The sequence below is a fragment of the Salvelinus namaycush genome, unplaced genomic scaffold (assembly GCF_016432855.1).
Source record: "Salvelinus namaycush isolate Seneca unplaced genomic scaffold, SaNama_1.0 Scaffold257, whole genome shotgun sequence".
NCBI lineage: Eukaryota > Metazoa > Chordata > Actinopteri > Salmoniformes > Salmonidae > Salvelinus > Salvelinus namaycush.
In genome coordinates, this window is record NW_024059419.1 from 140029 (window position 1) to 158848 (window position 18820).

At 43.2% G+C, this 18820-nt stretch overlaps 2 protein-coding genes across 4 annotated transcripts in view; one reads left to right on the plus strand and one right to left on the minus strand.

Annotated features, from left to right (window-relative positions):
* Nucleotides 1-217: 217 nt before the first annotated feature.
* On the minus strand, nt 218-16037 carry LOC120039149 (carnitine O-palmitoyltransferase 1, liver isoform-like). 2 transcript variants are annotated; one of them, XM_038984672.1, is made up of 19 exons: nt 15895-16037; nt 15065-15223; nt 14777-14919; nt 14522-14693; nt 14196-14300; nt 13911-14048; nt 13711-13788; nt 10762-10869; nt 10523-10610; nt 8992-9187; nt 8359-8547; nt 7918-8023; nt 7665-7781; nt 7103-7267; nt 5672-5803; nt 3523-3675; nt 3270-3383; nt 1827-1919; nt 218-1484 (listed from the first exon to the last, which is right to left on the minus strand). In XM_038984672.1, exons 2-19 carry the CDS (start codon nt 15203-15205, stop codon nt 1398-1400), a joined length of 2325 nt encoding a protein of 774 aa, XP_038840600.1. In that variant the 5' UTR covers nt 15206-15223; nt 15895-16037; the 3' UTR covers nt 218-1397. The 2 variants fall into 2 exon arrangements, with proteins under 2 accessions (XP_038840600.1, XP_038840599.1); XM_038984671.1 differs by lacking the exon at nt 10523-10610 and adding an exon at nt 9899-9983 and having other exon boundaries at nt 15895-16036.
* cars1 (cysteinyl-tRNA synthetase 1) overlaps nt 15530-18820 on the plus strand; it is a 28700-nt gene continuing 25409 nt past the window's right edge. Inside the window, exon 1 of one of the 2 annotated variants that reach the window (XM_038984667.1) lies at nt 15530-15588. In XM_038984667.1, the coding sequence (XP_038840595.1) occupies nt 15552-15588 (37 nt within the window). In that variant the 5' untranslated portion in view covers nt 15530-15551. The remainder of the gene's footprint in view (nt 15589-18820) is intronic. The other variant, XM_038984670.1, reaches the window with a different exon arrangement.

The following is an 18820-nucleotide window of genomic DNA, read 5'->3' on the forward strand; positions in this document are numbered from 1 at the left end:
AGGACACAGGAGAAAGGCCAAAGTGAATGTACTGGTATTCTAATGAAAGAGATCCATCTTCTGGGTTAGAACGGCTATGGCAGTTGGGCTGACATCAAATCAAAGTGTATTGGTAGTGTACACAGTTTATCAGATTTAATAGAGGATGCAGTGAATTGCTTGTGTTACTAGTTCCTGACAGTGTAGCAAAAATGTCAAACAAGTATACAACTATTAATCCACTGATAACATACACTTTTATTTTGGTATATATATGCTGTTTTACATATTTATAACGAAACATGTAACGCTATCGCCTTGCTATCGCCTTAGCAACAAAGGAATACCTTCTACAGCAGACATTTCTATTGCTATATGATATTTCTAATTCTTTAGAAATTAAAATGATCAAGTTTAAATATCTGTAATTATACTTTACATCTAACAAAGAAAATGTGACGTGTAATGCCTCATGGTGCAGTTTGAAGGAAGTTGAAGGTAGTTCGGTGAGGCATTGCTAACAAGCGTTAGCGCAATGACTGGAAGTCTATAGGTACAGCTAGCAGAGACATAAAAGTGGTATCCATGAGATCATTTGGCCTCTGGGTAAGTAGAAAAAGGGCTTGATTGCCAAAATGTAGCACTATCCCTTTAAGACTTTACCAACGGTAGTTATACTGTAGTACATAGAGGGCTGGTTTCCTGGACACAGATTTAGCATAGTCCTGGGCAGAAAAACATGTTGAAAGGAGAATATCCATATAAAGTGCTTTTAGTCCAGGACTGATGTCCGTTTCTGGGCAACTGGGCCTTAAGTATGATCCTTCAACTGTCACTAACCATACTATTGAAATGTGTCAGACTCTAGGCTGTTATGGTGTCCATGTTAGGACAGCATCACCTTTCCATGGAAGTTGTCCTAAAATGGATACTGTACCCCTGCCAACAGTCCTTTACTTGGTGGTACACAGAGCAATGGTTAAAACAACAACCGATATTAAAACCCAGAAACCAAAATGCTTTTGTGCAGTTCATAATACATAGCTAGCAGCTGAAAAGAATTGCACGCAAGACAGCGGGTGTACTGTAAGCGCTGACTGAAATGTTCACGGCCATTTGGTCACTTCACTCTCCAAATCTCACTTCAACTACCACAGTGCATTAAGGCACCAGCACCTTGAAATGAGCTGAGCATAACCTTAACATAGGACAACACATGGCAGCATGGGTCTGTGAGCTAGCATGCAATACACTACTTAAAAAATGGAAAAAACACCCCTATAATCATTCCTATACACTCTTATTTTGTTCATATTATATGATTTTTAAACACATTGTAAAATCATAACACAGAATTTCATCTGCGTAAGCCTATGGAAGAGTTCAAGTTCAGGTTCAGGGAGGGGGGAGAAAGAAAGTCACGCCAAGGCATTTGCATCCAGCTGAAATAAGGCCAGGATGTCGAGCATGGCCTGTTTGATGTGGTTTCCAAAACGATGAGAATCCTATTGGACAGAGGAGAAACAATTTAGAATGGACACGTTCTAAAACAAGCTGACACAATAAAACTTTAGAACGGACACGTTCTAAAACAAGCTGACACAATAAAACTTTAGAACGGACACGTTCTAAAACAAGCTGACACAATAAAACTTTAGAACGGACACGTTCTAAGGCAAACTGATACAAAATAACCTATTTGGATATGCAGTTGGTATCAATAGTGGCTGGTCAGTATGTTATTCAGGTCTGTATGTTACCCAGGCGATAGCGATGTCTTTGTTTCAAGTGAGGACAGCTGATTGAAAGCAACATTCAAGATAGGCCATGTGGATCAGCCAACTCACCGTCTCAGGACTCGAGTGCTTGCTGGAGATGTGGAAGTTAATGAGGTTTTCTCCCAAGATGATGTAGGACACACCATATCCATCATCTGCCACCTGACACACAAAGAGAGAAACACAATCAGCGTGTGGAAAAGGATGACACTCCAGCACAGAGATAATCACACTATATCCTACTGGATTTTCAATTGCTAAAATTTGAGAAAACTTGGGCCCTTTAAAATGTATTTTTATTTAAGATTTGTTTTACAGGTTTTCCCCCACTATTTCGCATATTTTACAGAGTTACAATTGGAATAAATTAATTAGGCCCCTAATCTATGGATTTCACATGACTGGGAATACAGATATGCATCTGTTGGTCAAAGATGCCATAAAAAATGTGGTTGTGGTTGTGGTTTGGTAAGAAGAATGCCCCTCACCCTACAAGTGTGATTACTACCTCTGAGGGTTTATAGCTTGAGGTAGTCACCTCATACAAGTACTTGGGAGTATGGCTAGGCGGTATACTGTCCTTCTCTCAGCACATATCAAAGCTGCAGGCTAAAGTTAAAACTAGACTTGGGTTTCCTCTATCGTAATCGCTACTCTTTCACCACAGCTGCCAAACTAACCCTGATTCAGATGACCATCCTACCCATGCTAGATTATAGAGACATAATTTATAGATCGGCAGGTAAGGGTGCTTTCGAGTGGCTAGATGTTCTTTACCATTCGACCATCAGATTTGCCACCAATGCTCCTTATAGGACACATCACCGCACTCTATACTCCTCTGTAAACTGGTCATCTCTGTGTACCCGTCACAAGACCCACTGGTTGATGCTTGTTTATAAAACCCTCTTAGGCCTCACTCCCCCTTATCTGAGATACCTACTGCAGCCCTCATCCTCCACATTCAACACCCGTTCTGCCAGTCACATTCTGTTAAAGGTCCCCAACGCACACACATCCTTGGGTCGCTCGTCTTTTCAGTTCACTGCAGTTAGCGACTTGAACGAGCTGCAATGCATACTAATACAAAATAGAACCTGGTTGTTTTCACCCACACTAAAACAGTTTCTTTTTTAAACATATGAAAAATATATATTTTTATAATTATATATATTTCAGCAGCTTAGGGAAAGAAAAAAATGCATGAGCCCAAAAATCTATAGTTATATTATATACAAACACTCAAACTGGACAGTTTTATCTCAATCTCTTCATTCAAAGACTCAATCATGGACACGCTTACTGACAGTTGTGGCTGTTTTGCGTAATGTATTATGTAAGATTTTTGAACACCAGAATGAAGAACACAGACAATAAGATTGTGCGATTATGTTTAAAGGCGGCAGATCACTCCCGAATCTGGTCTGAAAACATCTGACAATCTTTAATGCTACTTTAAAGCCTAATTCATTTTGAGTAGAGGGCCCTTTTGAGGCCAGGCAGGGAACTCACCGGACCAAAGCCTCCCCCGCTGGACACGTACTCCGGGTGTCTGGCCAGGTCAAACAACTCCACCTGCTGGAGGGGAGTCTGACTGGTGGACAGCCTCCAGGGCTCTGACAGCACCTATGGGAGAGGACACACGCTTTAACATACACACCTCTCAAAGGAAAACAAACCGTATCAAAACTAAAAACACACAAACACCTCCATTCCACTGAAAGGATGATTAGTAACATTCACAAGTCAAAATATTGCATGTGACCTCTTTGAGGAAGGCCGAGTCCTCCCCCAGGTACTTGGAGACCACGTAGAGACAGAAGAGGTGGCGGTCAATGCCTCCTCCAGTCATGGCCAGTCGGTAGAGCTGCTGGTGTCTTGTCGCAGCTTCCTTCAACAGTTTCAGTCGCAGCTCTCTCTACAGAGAAGACAAGGAATGGTAGGAAGAGACAAGGAGACAATATGAAAGGAAAGGGGCATACCTATTCATTTGCACAACTGAATGCATTCAACCAAAATGTGTCTTCCGCATTCAACCCAACCTCTGAAACAGAGGGGTAAAGGGGTACTAAGTAAAGGTGGAATCGGTCTCTTTTGGCCAATCACATCCAGATATCACAATCTAACCATTTCTCATATGAGCAAAGATATGGAAATAGTTGGGTGCATTTTTGGGGGGCATACATTTTTTTTGTGTATATATATATGCGTGTGTATGTATATATTTTTTTATGCCAAAAAATATATACACTGCTCAAAAAAATAAAGGGAACACTTAAACAACACAATGTAACTCCAAGTCAATCACACTTCTGTGAAATCAAACTGTCCACTTAGGAAGCAACACTGATTGACAATAAATTTCACATCCTGTTGTGCAAATGGAATAGACAACAGGTGGAAATTATAGGCAATTAGCAAGACACCCCCAATAAAGGAGTGGTTCTGCAGGTGGTGACCACAGACCACTTCTCAGTTCCTATGCTTCCTGGCTGATGTTTTGGTCACTTTTGAATGCTGGCGGTGCTTTCACTCTAGTGGTAGCATGAGACGGAGTCTGCAACCCACACAAGTGGCTCAGGCAGTGCAGATCATCCAGGATGGCACATCAATGCGAGCTGTGGCAAGAAGGTTTGCTGTGTCTGTCAGCGTAGTGTCCAGAGCATGGAGGCGCTACCAGGAGACAGGCCAGTACATCAGGAGACGTGGAGGAGGCCGTAGGAGGGCAACAACCCAGCAGCAGGACCGCTACCTCTGTCTTTGTGCAAGGAGGAGCAGGAGGAGCACTGCCAGAGCCCTGCAAAATGACCTCCAGCAGGCCAAAAATGTGCATGTGTCTGCTGAAACGGTCAGAAACAGACTCCATGAGGGTGGTATGAGGGCCCGACTTCCACAGGTGGGGGTTGTGCTTACAGCCCAACACCGTGCAGGACGTTTGGCATTTGCCAGAGAACACCAAGATTGGCAAATTCGCCACTGGCGCCCTGTGCTCTTCACAGATGAGAGCAGTTTCACACTGAGCACGTGTGACAAACGTGACAGAGACTGGAGACGCCGTGGAGAATGTTCTGCTGCCTGCAACATCCTCCAGCATGACCGGTTTGGCGGTGGGTCAGTCATGGTGTGGGGTGGCATTTCTTTGGGGTGTTGCACAGCCATCCATGTGCTCGCCAGAGGTAGCCTGACTGCCATTAGGTACCGAGCTGAGATCCTCAGACCCCTTGTGAGACCATATGCTGGTGCGGTTGGCCCTGGGTTCCTCCTAATGCAAGACAATGCTAGACCTCATGTGGCTGGAGTGTGTCAGCAGTTCCTGCAAGAGGAAGGCATTGATGCTATGGACTGGCCCGCCCGTTCCCCAGACCTGAATCCAATTGAGCACATCTGGGACATCATGTCTCGCTCCATCCACCAACGCCACGTTGCACCACAGACTGTCCAGGAGTTGGCGGATGCTTTAGTCCAGGTCTGGGAGGAGATACCTCAGGAGACCATCCGCCACCTCATCAGGAGCATGCCCAGGCGTTGTAGGGAGGTCATACAGGCACGTGGAGGCCACACACACTACTGAGCCTCATTTTGACTTGTTTTAAGGACATTACATCAAAGTTGGATCAGCCTGTAGTGTGGTTTTCCACTTTAATTTTGAGTGTGACTCCAAATCCAGACCTCCATGCGTTGATAAATTTGATTTCCATTGATACTTTTTGTGTGATTGTGTTGTCAGCACATTCAACTATGTAAAGAAAAAAGTATTTAATAAGAATATTTCATTCATTCAGATCTAGGATGTGTTATTTTAGTGTTCCCTTTATTTTTTTGAGCAGTGTATATTTCATGGAGGACTGACCAACAACTTTTCAGTTCCTGTAATGCTCACAGAGCCACCATCACAGTTGAACCAAGATCCTTACCGGGTTGTCTTCCACCATGGAGCGGGCGAAGGCACAGGTCTCCACGGTGCAGGAACGCACCGTCTCTGTGCGACCCTCTCGGAACATGCGTGTCATGGACGCCTCGTACGTTAGACAGAACCTCCCCTTGTCCTGGAAGACAAATTCAATTTAATCAAATTTAATAAAACATTTATCCACTCAGGGATGAATAAGGAAAGTCAGGTTCACATTTTTTTAAGAGTAAAGACTCAGTTAACCGTCCTGTAATGTGGTTATAACATATTATAACTAGAGTACAGACTCAGTTAACCGTCCTGTAATGTGGTTATAACATATTATAACTAGAGTAAAGACTCAGTTAACCGTCCAGTAATGTGTGGTTATAACATATTATAACTAGAGTACAGACTCAGTTAACCGTCCTGTAATGTAGTTATAACATATTATAACTAGAGTAAAGACTCAGTTAACCGTCCAGTAATGTAGTTATAACATATTATAACTAGAGTAAAGACTCAGTTAACCGTCCTGTAATGTGTGGTTATAACATATTATAACAAGAGTAAAGACTCAGTTAACCGTCCAGTAATGTGTGGTTATAACATATTATAACTAGAGTACAGACTCAGTTAACTGTCCAGTAATGTGGTTATAACATATTATAACTAGAGTAAAGACTCAGTTAACCATCCAGTAATGTGGTTATAACATATTATAACTAGAGTAAAGACTCAGTTAACCGTCCTGTAATGTGGTTATAACATATTATAACTAGAGTGAAGACTCAGTTAACCGTCCTGTAATGTGGTTATAACATATTATAACTAGAGTACAGACTCAGTTAACCGTCCTGTAATGTGGTTATAACATATTATAACTAGAGTACAGACTCAGTTAACTGTCCAGTAATGTGGTTATAACATATTATAACTAGAGTACAGACTCAGTTAACCGTCCTGTAATGTGGTTATAACATATTATAACTAGAGTAAAGACTCAGTTAACCGTCCTGTAATGTGGTTATAACATATTATAACTAGAGTAAAGACTCAGTTAACCGTCCTGTAATGTGGTTATAACATATTATAACTAGAGTACAGACTCAGTTAACCGTCCTGTAATGTGGTTATAACATATTATAACACATACAGTAGTATAAGACATAATAAAGACATAATATAGCCATCGTCCTCATTAAGGAGGATTTTTATCTCAGATTGTTGACAGCTTGCTCAACAGATTGTTGACAGCTACTTACAGCACCATCTCTTAACACTGGTATTCATTCACATGTCCTAAGGAAGCTACATTCCCAACCTGGGATTTCATATATCCATCCTACCCTCCTTCCTTCCAATTGCCTAGTTGGCTAATCAGCCAATGGACTAATCCAATCAGCTGATCCTCTTTACTGTTGCCAGTCAACAGGGGCAGAGATAAGGACCCTACCCTGAAGTGAGCCAGCTGCAGGGCGATCTGGATGAAGGCATCGGGGCTGGTGCGACACTTTTTGATCAGGCCCTTCCCGAAGCAGTTGAAGGGGATGATGTGGGAGTCGACGTCGTCTGCCAGGGCCTTGGCCACCATCAGAGAGCTGGCGATGGCCGTCTGACACTGAGGCGCCGCACACGGGGAACAAAGACACTGAGAATCAGCCCATTTCACTTGGGGTCTCTGATGTATTTGTTCAAAGAGACTCAGTTCTTGATTTCATTTGAAGATTTGAGATGAGAAAGTTGGGGGGGGGGGGGGGGGGGGGGGTCCTCAGAAAGATTAGAGCTCAGGTGGCTTAAAGATGTGAAATATGAAGGTATTTCTACTGTCTAGTCTATTATCACACTTGTACCAAACAGACAGGATCACTGGGGATCAGATTTGATCATTATAACAATGAAACAGAATGGAAAGGCCTGTGTGTGCATTACTGATGTGCATTAACTGATGATAATTCTGAAAACAATAAATCACGTTTGAAAAGGGGAACATCCCCAAACCCCCTGTGGTAGGCTACCTCAGCTGGGATGTTCCACTGCAGCCTCTGAGGGCCTGGGAGGGACGGGTGGGGGTTTCCTTTGCAGTGGCCTTCCTCTGTGTAACCCAGCTTCACAGGGTCCATCGACAGCACATGCTACAATTAGACAATAACATAATTTAGAGACATGCACCATTTGTTCTGCCAGCTATCTATTCCTGATAACCTATACAGACACACTGTAAACATTAACACAACTAAAGAAGCAGAAGGGCTCTACTCTGCTAGCTACCTCCCAGAGGTGCCCTATGATGGGGGCATCTGCCCAGCTGTGCTCCGCGTTCAGACCCATGGTCCCGTTCCTGAACACGATGAGGTTGAAGGACTTATCAAACCACCTACAAGAAAAAGACAAACACAAACCAGTGCTTGAGCATGAAGTAAGATACAAACTCTAGTATTTAATTATATATGTATATTTTTTTTTTTATTATACAAGCATTTAAAAGTGATTTAATTCATAACATTTATGAAAAACGTCTAAACAATTTATAAACATTCAGTAACATTCATAAGTTGTTATAACAGCTTATGCTTGAACCTTTTTGTAAAGGGTAATCTGTAGAATAAATGAGGGCTCAGGTAGATGATAATAACAATTACATTTAATTTGTAGAGCACATTTCCCACACTCCCTGTGCATAATATGGAGGATTGGAGCCCTCGGTCTCACCTGTCGTAACATTTGCCGTGCAGCAGGGACTTGGCGTAGCTGTCCAGGGACCGGACAGGATCCTCAGCCTTGTAACGCTGCTCTGTGTCGTCCAGGGTCACAAAGAAGGCAGCCTTCTCCACAGTGTCCAGGGCCTGCTGGTTCCTGCCCTGTCTCAGGTAGGCCTCGCGGGCTTCTGCCCAGGGCAACCTGCCAAGTGGGGTGAACATACCATTGGGGAAACTTTTTGATAAAATAATTTATTACAGACAGTTGATTTTTACACCACCTTCAATATTTGGGTTGATGCAATTCGGTCTGTTTGTGGGTTGGGATTGACGTGGGGTGACGTGAAATCCTCATGTCTTACTCATTGTTGGACCCAAATGTACTATATTTATTGAATATTATACGAATCCTATAATTTAAAAAAATTGGCAATTCGGGTGCAATCATTTAAGTTAATTTCTCAGAAACGATTTCACAACAATCTGAGATGGTGGGTGTTTGTTAAGGTGTCTCTCAGTTGGTTGAGCATGGTGCTTGTAACGGGCAGTTCCATTCCAGCTGGGCTACCCATAGGAAAATGGACACGTCGCGTCAGATAAAAGCATCTGCTAAATGGCATACATTACATGTGTAGCGTTAGCGTACCTGTCCCCAGCAGTGAGGGCGGCCAGGCACTCCTCCCCCGGCTGGGGTTCAGAGGGGTCAGCCAGGATGCGCTCCATCTGTTGCTCTACGGCCCTGGGCGACAGCACCCGACCGTCGTAGAACATGGGCACCTTGAAGTAGCGCCCCCGGTGGTACACCACGATGTGCCTGCTGTCCTGCATATGCTGGATGGTGTCTGGACAAGCACAAGGGTAGGAAGGGATAACTTTGTGTAACTTCAAACTAAATCTAAACAAGAATATGATTATGGCTTAAAGGAGCTCTGATAAACTATTCATACAATGTGGACCTACTGAAGAATTAGCACAACAAACAGGTGGAAACTGCAGTACTACAACATGGCTAAAAAGGGTTTTTCTAGCAACTAAGACAGAGTATCAAGCAGATACCTTGGAGAGACTAAATGTGCTCTGAACTGTTGTTTCAAGTGAAAGACTTGGGAGAGAGTGCTCTAAAGCACAAACTATGGTTGATGTCATTTCCAAGCAGCAGTCAGAACTGCAGTGGGATTCTTTGGCATGAAACAAAAGTTAAAAACACACAATGAAGTGGATTGCAATGAATCATGGGAGTCTATGGGGGTCTAATTCAGGACACTTTGTAGCCTCGGTCACAAAAAAAAAATTGCCCTAAATAGCCAATCTGTTATGTCAACTTGGCACTGAGAAAACAGCTCCATCCTGTGATGCCAGTTGGCCTGTATGAAAGTGCACATTGACTTGATATATTTGTGCATAGTCTGCGTACATTTAATGTACACGTTGCTAAATAATAAAATGATCAAATAATCTATTCAATCTGCAATTGGTTACACCCGTTCTATGGTTGTTAGAAGTGCTTTAGTCTGTGTGATTGAGAGACTGGGGAGGAAGAAGTGGCCATCTACCTGTATCTACGCCTGGGATACGACTGGTGTTGAACATACGCTCATATTGTGCTGAGCACATTGGAATGGTATTTTGAAGCATGAGCTGAAAGGCAAAAAGGAAAATAGAAAAAAAAAATGAAAAATGACCAAAGCACGAAAGCCTGCTCTCCTAGAAACTGACGGGAGGGGAGCTACATGGGTGGGGGGTTGATGGAGGAACCAGAACGGCTCACAGGAACATTTCTCCCACGGAAGAGAAGAAAGACAGATGGGTGGGGATTTAAAAAAATACAACAAATTGAAGGGAATGATTGGAGGGGATGGGGAAGGGTTTGAGATAGCTGGTCCTATTTCACCAGCATGTTACAGACTTGAGAAATATGGTTGTCTGGGTCAAAATAAACTATATTCCTGTACAATAACACTAGGTGCAAAAACAGTAATTCCAATAAGGACTTACAATCACTTACAGTGTCAGACAGTCCCAAACAGTTATGAATGCAGGCCAAATGGGTGATACATGAGTTTGTTTTTAATGGAACATGCTGGTGAAACAGGAATTCCATGGGGACAGGAATGGGAGGGATAAGGGGTGAGCTGGATCCAAAGTTGGTCTGTGACAGTAACGCTCCCTCCTCTTACCCCGTTCCAGGCCTGGGAGGCGGGACGTATTGAACAAGCGCTCCCATTGGGCGGAGCAAAGAGGAACTCTTTTATCCAGTGCAAAGAGCTGCACCAGAGAAAACATCCCGTCCGCAAGTGTGAAACAGAAACAACCATATTTATGTCATTGGGTATTAAATACAGAGGGAAGAGGAACACACATTATGGTCATAAAGCAAATAGATAAGAAGCAGTGACCAAAAGTGAAGGCTATTTACCGGTTTGATCTGCGCTCGGTCCAGCATTCTCCTGTACAGCATGATGGCATGGATAGCATTGCCTGCCCGAGCGGCCTGCAGACTGGTGGGAAACACATACAGGAAGTCCTAAGAGAGAGGGAGTGAGAATGGAGAAAAAGATGACAATCACTGAATGAAAATCTACAATGGATAAAGAGAAATATTGCCAAGAGAATCTGATCAAATAGAGTCTGATGAATTGCCAAATTGGTAAACATCCATAAACATATAATAATATTAATAACACATACTTATCAAAGACAGTACAGTATGAAAATAGGCTAAAAGTGCTTCTCCAATAGAAATCCCTGATCATACTTGTAGGCGATGTCATGGAGGCGTTGGCTAGCTAAGCTCATGCGTAGAAACACGTCATCGGGTCTAACGGTCGTCTCGCGCCGAACTGAGCATGTGCAGGCTGTCAAATCAAAAGCACTCCTTCCATATAACATTTAAAAACGCCACTCGCACATCTGAGCTGTCTCTGTAGCAGGTGCATGGTGACAGTTGAATAAGATGAAGGGGAAAAAAAGAAACCTGCACACTGCTCTCGCTAGCATCACTGCTCTTTAATAAGCTATACGTATCAGCCTTCGATATATAATTGTTTTTATATTAAGTCCGCAAGCTAGATCCCTGCAATATCTCATTGAAGATCCAGATAACTTTTCTGGCCTCTCTGGACTAAATCCTAATTATGATAAGCGTACCATATTACATGTTGGATCTTTTACATTGCAGTTTACCTACAAAATGTGCTGACTGGGAAGTAGACATACTTGGTATTCATATCACAAAATATATAAATGAGCTCTCCACAATGAATTTCAAAAGGAAACAAGTAAAAATAGACAAGATCCTGCAAACATGGAGAGGTAAATACCTGTCTATTTATGGGAAAATTGCTCGCCAGCATCACCGATCTCGCTAGCATCACTGCTCTCGCAAGCTCTCGCCAGCATCACTGCTCTCGCCAGCATCACCGCTCTCGCCAGCAGTGAGCTAGTACCACTGCTCTCGCTAGCGTCACTGCTCTCGCTAGAATCACTGCTCTCGCTAGTATCACTGCTCTCGCCGGCAGTGCGCTAGTATCACTGCTCTCGCTAGCGTCACTGCTCTCGCTAGCGTCACTGCTCTCGCTAGCGTCACTGCTCTCGCTAGCGTCACTGCTCTCGCTAGCGTCACTGCTCTCGCCAGCGTCACTGCTCTCGCCAGTGTCACTGCTCTAGCCAGCAGTGTGCTAGCATCACTGCTCTTGCCAGCATCCCTGCTCTCGCCAGCATCACTGCTCTCGCCAAGTGTCACTGCTCTCGTCAGCAGTGCGCTAGTATCACCACTCTCGCCAGCATCACCGCTCTCGCCAGCAGTGCGCTAGTATCACTGCTCTCGCCAGCATCACTGCTCTCGCCAGCACCCTGATTAACTCCTTAGCCAGCATCGCTGCTCTCTTCAGCACCCTGATGAACTTCTTAGTCAGCATCACTTCTCTCGCCAGCACCCTGATTAACTCCTTAGCCAGCATCACTGCTCTCGCCAGCAGTGTGCTAGTTTCACTACTCTCGTTAGCATCACTACTCTCGTTAGCATCACTGCTCTCGTTAGCATCACTGCTCTCGCCAGCAGTGCGCTAGTTTCACTACTCTAGTTAGCATCACTGCTCTCGCCAGCAACCTGATGAACTCCTTAGCCCTTAGCTCTGACGATTTTGTTGTGAGGATACAGAATCAATAGACTATTTGTTTTGGTATTGCCCTCAGGTAGCCTGTTTCTGGTCTCAGGTTCAGGAATGGCTGAAAGATCTGAACATTAATCTAAAATTTACCCTAGAAATAGCATTGTTGGGATATCTGGAGACCAGGTCAGTCAATTACTAATAGTCTTAGTAAAAGTATTAATCTTCAACTAGCAATCTGTGGATTCTATTCGATTAGATAGATTCAAAGTGTGTCACAACATGGTTGAAAGATATATGGCGTGTAGAAATCTGAAGAGGGTGGCCAGGAGAGATAGGTGGGATAGGCTGAGGGAAGCTGAGGGTTAAGATGTGGAACTGGAGACAAGTGGGAGTGGAGTTGCTGACTGGGGGATAGAATGACAGTCAAAGACAAAAGTTAAAAATGATATTGCCTGAGGCTGATGCCGCGCAGGTGCTTGTACGCATGATGCATATACACACACACACATTCAAATGCACACATGTGTGCACACACACGTAAATATTGCCACACATGCACTGAAACCTATCCAGTTGGCCTTGCTGTTTAGATTACTGTTGTCCTTGATGTCTGTTGTTTTCCTTTGGTTTTCTCTTTTGTTCATTTTGTTGGTTTGGGCATTGAGGGACGGTGGCTTGGAGGGGTTTTGGGTGTGTGGAATGGTGGGAGGTTGATTTTTTCAGGGGGGGACTTGGATGGTTGAGGGGCAGCTCTCAGGAACTGTGGGGGGGATCTTAGAGGGTTGGTGGCCTGGCGGTTGAGGGCTTGGGCTGGTGGCCGATAGGTCGCTGGTTTATGTACCCATTTTGGGAGATCTGTCGACGTGCCCTGGTTGCTCCTGTGAGTTGCTCTGGACGGAAGTCTTTTAGATGACTGAATGTAATGTAAATGTTAAGCAGCTTCACTGCAGGTAGATTGTATGTTTTAATGGTTTTTGACAAAAATGAAAAAGTGTCACTTTCACAAGGTTGAAGTAATAACATGTTCAACTACTTAAGACATTGGCTCCAATCTAGGTGGTGCCTTTACATTTCGAGAAAATAAATAACTTTTGAATAATTTTTCACTTCTCAAACCCCAGCCTGGTCTGTCTGGTCTGTTTCACAAGCGTTCCCGGAAGTCTCGTGATGTTGCGCCCCTGGGTTCAGTAAGTCTGTGATATTATTACATTCCTAGCAGCTTGATTATATATAATGCTAGTTCTGACTCTTACCATTGCATAGTAGTTGCTGTTGACCATGATTGGTCCACGGCCTCTTAGGTAGATGTACTCCTCCCACCAGTCACTGACCTGAGAACAGCAAGACAAGCAGGAAGATGAACATGTCGGAATCATACGAAAAGCGATGGAAAATGAATGAAGCTATCTAAGAAAATCTGATGAAAACAATATTTAATTAAAATGTGACTTACATAGTTTGTAGCCCACCAGGATTTGAGTTTCAGGTACCACTGAAGTTTAGGACCCAGGCCTTTCTCAAAATCCTTGGCAAGGCCCTCCATCCTCAAGTACTGTTCGTCGTCCATGAGCGGACGGGCAGATTCAAGGTACTAGCAGAGAAAACATGTATGAAAATCTAACATTGCACACCTTCAGGAGTTCTATAAATAGCCACATTGTACCCCTCTAGTAAATGGTTATAATCCATTAAAAAAAAAGATGGTTAAGCGGAGATGTGTTTTGTTTCTGTCACTCACTCTATTGATGGTGTCTTTCACCGAGGGCAGAGGGAGCTGTGGTAACGATGTCTGGAAGCTGTACAACTGGGGATTCCGCCTCCCGGAGAAGATTTTCACCAGGACCTGCACTCATAAATATGGGCTGGTCTGTTAAAGAAGTCTACCTTCAAATAAAAAGGATCATATATATATTTTCTTTGCACCAGTCTTTTGTTTATTTGGTCTGGGGGAGATATTTCTGACATATGATCCTTCTAGGTATAATATTTCTGTAGCCCCCACCTCTACCCGGCATTGGTTTCCCACAAGGCAACATGTGACATGGTCATTTGCAGTCGACTCACCAGCCAGATGCGTGTTCTCCATGGCACGGTGCCGTGACGGGCATACATCCATCCATGCCAGGAGAGCAGCCACTTGAGTGCAGTTCGCATGGTGAAAAAAATAGCCACCCAGAGCCCTGTGCCAACTAGCACCCCGCCAACCACCTGCTGCTTCTCAAAGGACATGTAGCGACTGCAAGGAGAGAGGCAAAGCATCACTTACTGGCCATAAACATCCATCAATTGTCATTTTATCTATGTGATTATATACTTTACCTAACAGGCAGGTGAGCACCCACTTTGGTGAACAGTGCCAAGGAAGGGTCAGCTTGGACGTACTTTGCCCTCCCCATGTACAGCCCCACCACTAACATCAGGCCGGTGGGACTGCCAGGGTACACCCCAGTCATCACCCCATTCTGTGGAGGAAATTATATTCAGCTGTTTGACACATCAACGTCACTGTTGGTTGTATTTACGTGATCTGTATAACTTGGTATTGGTATGCCTGGTGGCAAATTTCCCTTGAGACAAAGTTTGAATACAATTTAAGTGTTGGAGCACCTTGAAGCGGATAAACTTTTTCTTCCAGGAATGCAGGCCAGACAGGTAGATTTGTCTCAGGGCCTCGTGGCTCAACTGCAGATCAATGCCATCTGGAGAGACGGTGAATTGGAACGCCACAGCCTGGTGAGCTTCTGCCATGACTCTGCCAGAGGTACTCTACAGTCGAAAACGCATGACAAAACATCACCAAAACATCATCACATGATAAAAATTGAAGCACACAGGCAACTATAATAAAATGACCTTCTCTCGTAAGCTACTTAGGTAGAAAGGACCCACCCACTCTCATGAGCTACTTAGAAAGGACCTTCTCTCAAACAGATGAGACAAGTGGGTGGGAAACATTTGTTCCATTCAGTGAGCAAAAATCTAGTAACGTGATGGTGTGATAAAGCAGTGCTATTTGAGTTTGGCCAATGACAGATGCGCAGCACGACTGCATAAAGCACAGCCTGAAACGCAACCAACCTGAATCAACAGAATCATGGTCTCCAAGCAAGATATCAGCACAGACAGAAGGGGTTAGTTATAAATATCTTTGATGTCAGCTAACGTTAATGCCGGATCAACTTTGTGAATTCCAAGGCAGAAAGATACTAGCCAGTTGCCTTGTTTGTTAATATAGCTAGTTGTGACATTCATCCGTTAACTAACTGTCCGCTTATCCTGCCGTTAGCTAACTAGCTAGCTAGCTAACGTTAGCTAGCAGCAAATTGTGGAAGCGCCGGCTAGTTAGCTATGTTAACGTTAGCTAGCTAGATAACGTTGGTCAGACAGCTAGCTAGCTAAATAGTTTGATAACAGGTGAAATCAACAATTAAACTCACGTAGTATCTTCAAATGGCTCCTTTTCAAATATATTTTAGTTCAAAAACATTTCAGCAGCGATTTCAACGACACCAAGTTAGCTGGCTACTACACGCTGGGTAGTAGGCTACGTCGGACGCTCTGGCACGTTCCAGGTTGCATAGATAGGGTATATTCAAGGCTGACTGTCTATCCCAAGGTGCCACGGTTCCGGTCTAGAATCACGGTTTCGACTGCTCCTACAGTTTGGCTTCAGTACTGCAGTTTAACTGACACCCGTCCCAGAAAGCGAATTTCCATACACGACCACATAGTGAAGTCAGATTTCAAATGCATAATAAAGACACTTTATCATTGCTTGACTTGGGCAGGAGCTCACCAGAGATGAGTACCAGCACCTCACATTTTCTACTGCTTGAGCTCCTGGTCATCTTATAGAATGTTACCCCAAAAAGTATTGTGGAGCTCCTGCACCTAAAGTTTGTACCAGAACCTATTTCAGTCCAAGTCAAACACTGCACTTTAGTCATCAGCTTTGTGCACAAAACATCCATTGAATTATTAAAATAATTGTCACTGAGGCAGATATATATATTTTTTAATCTATTACCTTCATCGACTCCTCAGCACCCAACTCCATTTTCACGCACCCTGAAACCACATATGAATGAGTCAAAAGGCAGGGGTCCACTTAATCCAAAAATGTCACTCCTACCGTAACAGACTCATCTTTATCCTGACCATCGATGCAAGGCTCGGGTTCCAAGAACCTCACCAAACCTGCCACCTCTGGTAATTCCCCTCATTCACTTCCATTTCTCCTCCAGAACTGCATCCGGTGTACGGCTCAGTCTGTTTGCACTTGCCACCAGCCTTCTTCGACCTACCGTCTCCCTTTTTTCCCACCATCTTCAACAGATTCAATCCCACCCTCTGCCTCCCTCACTCTCTTCAACCTACACCTCTTTCCTTCTATTCTTCCTCACTATTCCAAGTATACATCTCCTTGTGATAATATTGCACTTCTCCTAACATACATCTCGTTCTTGCCCTCTCAAGGGGACGAAGTTGCTATGACCGGAACTCAATGCTAGTGCACATGAGATGTTGGTCCTTATAACCTGGATGCAACCCGGATATAGACGGTCCATGTATCGGCGTATACGAACGCTAGTAGATTACCTTGAAAAAACTAAGGTTGGACATCTTGGATGCAGTCTCCAGTTATTATACCTCAGTGGTCTAAGCTGGGCAGATAAACCTGTATGGATGTAAATCATTGACAATGATTTGAGCATGTACAATAGATTTGTAGTTGTAAACACAATTTGCAAGTGTGTAACTGATGAGTTGTGAACATGAAGGGAAAAAAAGTGTAGTTGTAAGTTAATATTTGTAAACAATTATTGCACCTGCGCATGTCAATTTTGCACACAGACTTTTGGCAGGACTTTAGCACCCTACTGTGACAAAAATATTTGTAGATGTGCAAGCAAGGAGAGAGGGCAGAAGCTCTGAGAGGTGGGACCTGTTTCTTATAACCAATTAGATTTGGTTTTCATAGACCAGCATACTCTACATTGGTAGGTTGGTTGGTGACAGCTCACATGGGCTGTGTTGTCTAGCGCAACCACCTGTCAATCACGACGTGCGTCACCAGTTTACCACAGACTGATTGTCCAATGTCCACCAATGAATCCTAGCTGTTAGCTGTCATAGTGGGTACGTTTAAATGTCTTTCTTTTGTGGCTAGGTAGCAAGTCTTATTTTCTTCTTTGTAATACATTTTGGAAGCAAATGTTTTTTTTTACCTTTATTTAACTAGGCAAGTTATTGTCCAAGTCATTGTTATTAAGGGTTTGTAACTAACGTTGTAGTCTGATACTAGCTACCAAAATCGATTAAAACTTCTTAAGGCTAGCAGAACCCCTCGACAACATCCGCTGAAAAGGTCAGAGCGCGAAATTCTAAAATATTTTTGAGAAATATTTAACTTTCATAAGTGCAATACACCAAATTAAAGCTTAAATTCTTGTTAATCTACCCACCGTGTCCGATTTCAAAAAGGATTTACAGCGAAAGCACACCATATGATTATGTTAGGTCAGAGCCTAGTCACAAAAAACATACAGCCATTTTCCAGCCAAAGAGAGGAGTCGCAAAAAACAGAAATAGAGATAAAATGAATCACTAACCTTTGATGATCTTCATCAGATGGCACTCATAGGACTTCATGTTACACAATACATGTTTGTTTTGTTCGATAAAGTTCATATTTATATCCAAAAATCTCAGTTTACATTGGCGCGTTATGTTCAGTAATGTTTTGCCTCAAAAACATCCGGCGAATTTGCAGAGAGCCACATCAATTTACAGAAATACTCATCATAAACTTTGATAAAAGATACAAGTGTTATGCACAGAATTAAATATATACTTTTCCTTAATGCAACCGCTGTGTCAGATTTCAAAAAAGCTTTACGAAAAAAGCACACCATGCAATAATCTGAGTACGGCGCTCAGACACAAAAACAAGCCATACAGATACCCGCTAAGTTGTGGAGTCAACAGAAGTCAGAAATAGCATTATAAATATTCACTTACCATTGATGATCTTCATCAGAATGCACTCCCAGGAATCCCAGTTCCACAATAAATATTTATTTTGTTCGATAAAGTCCATAATTTATGTCCAAATACCTCCTTTTTGTTTGCGCGTTTAGTTCACAAATCCAAACTCAGGAGGCGTGGGCAAGTCCAGGCGAAAGTTCAGACGAAAGTCCAAAAAGTTATATTACAGTCGTAGAAACATGTCAAACGATGTATAGAATCAATCTTTAGGATGTTTTTAACATAAATCTTCAATAATGTTTCAACCGGAGAATTCCTTTGTCTTTAGAAAGGAAAAGGAACGCAGCTACCTCTCACGGGTGTGCGCGAGACTGA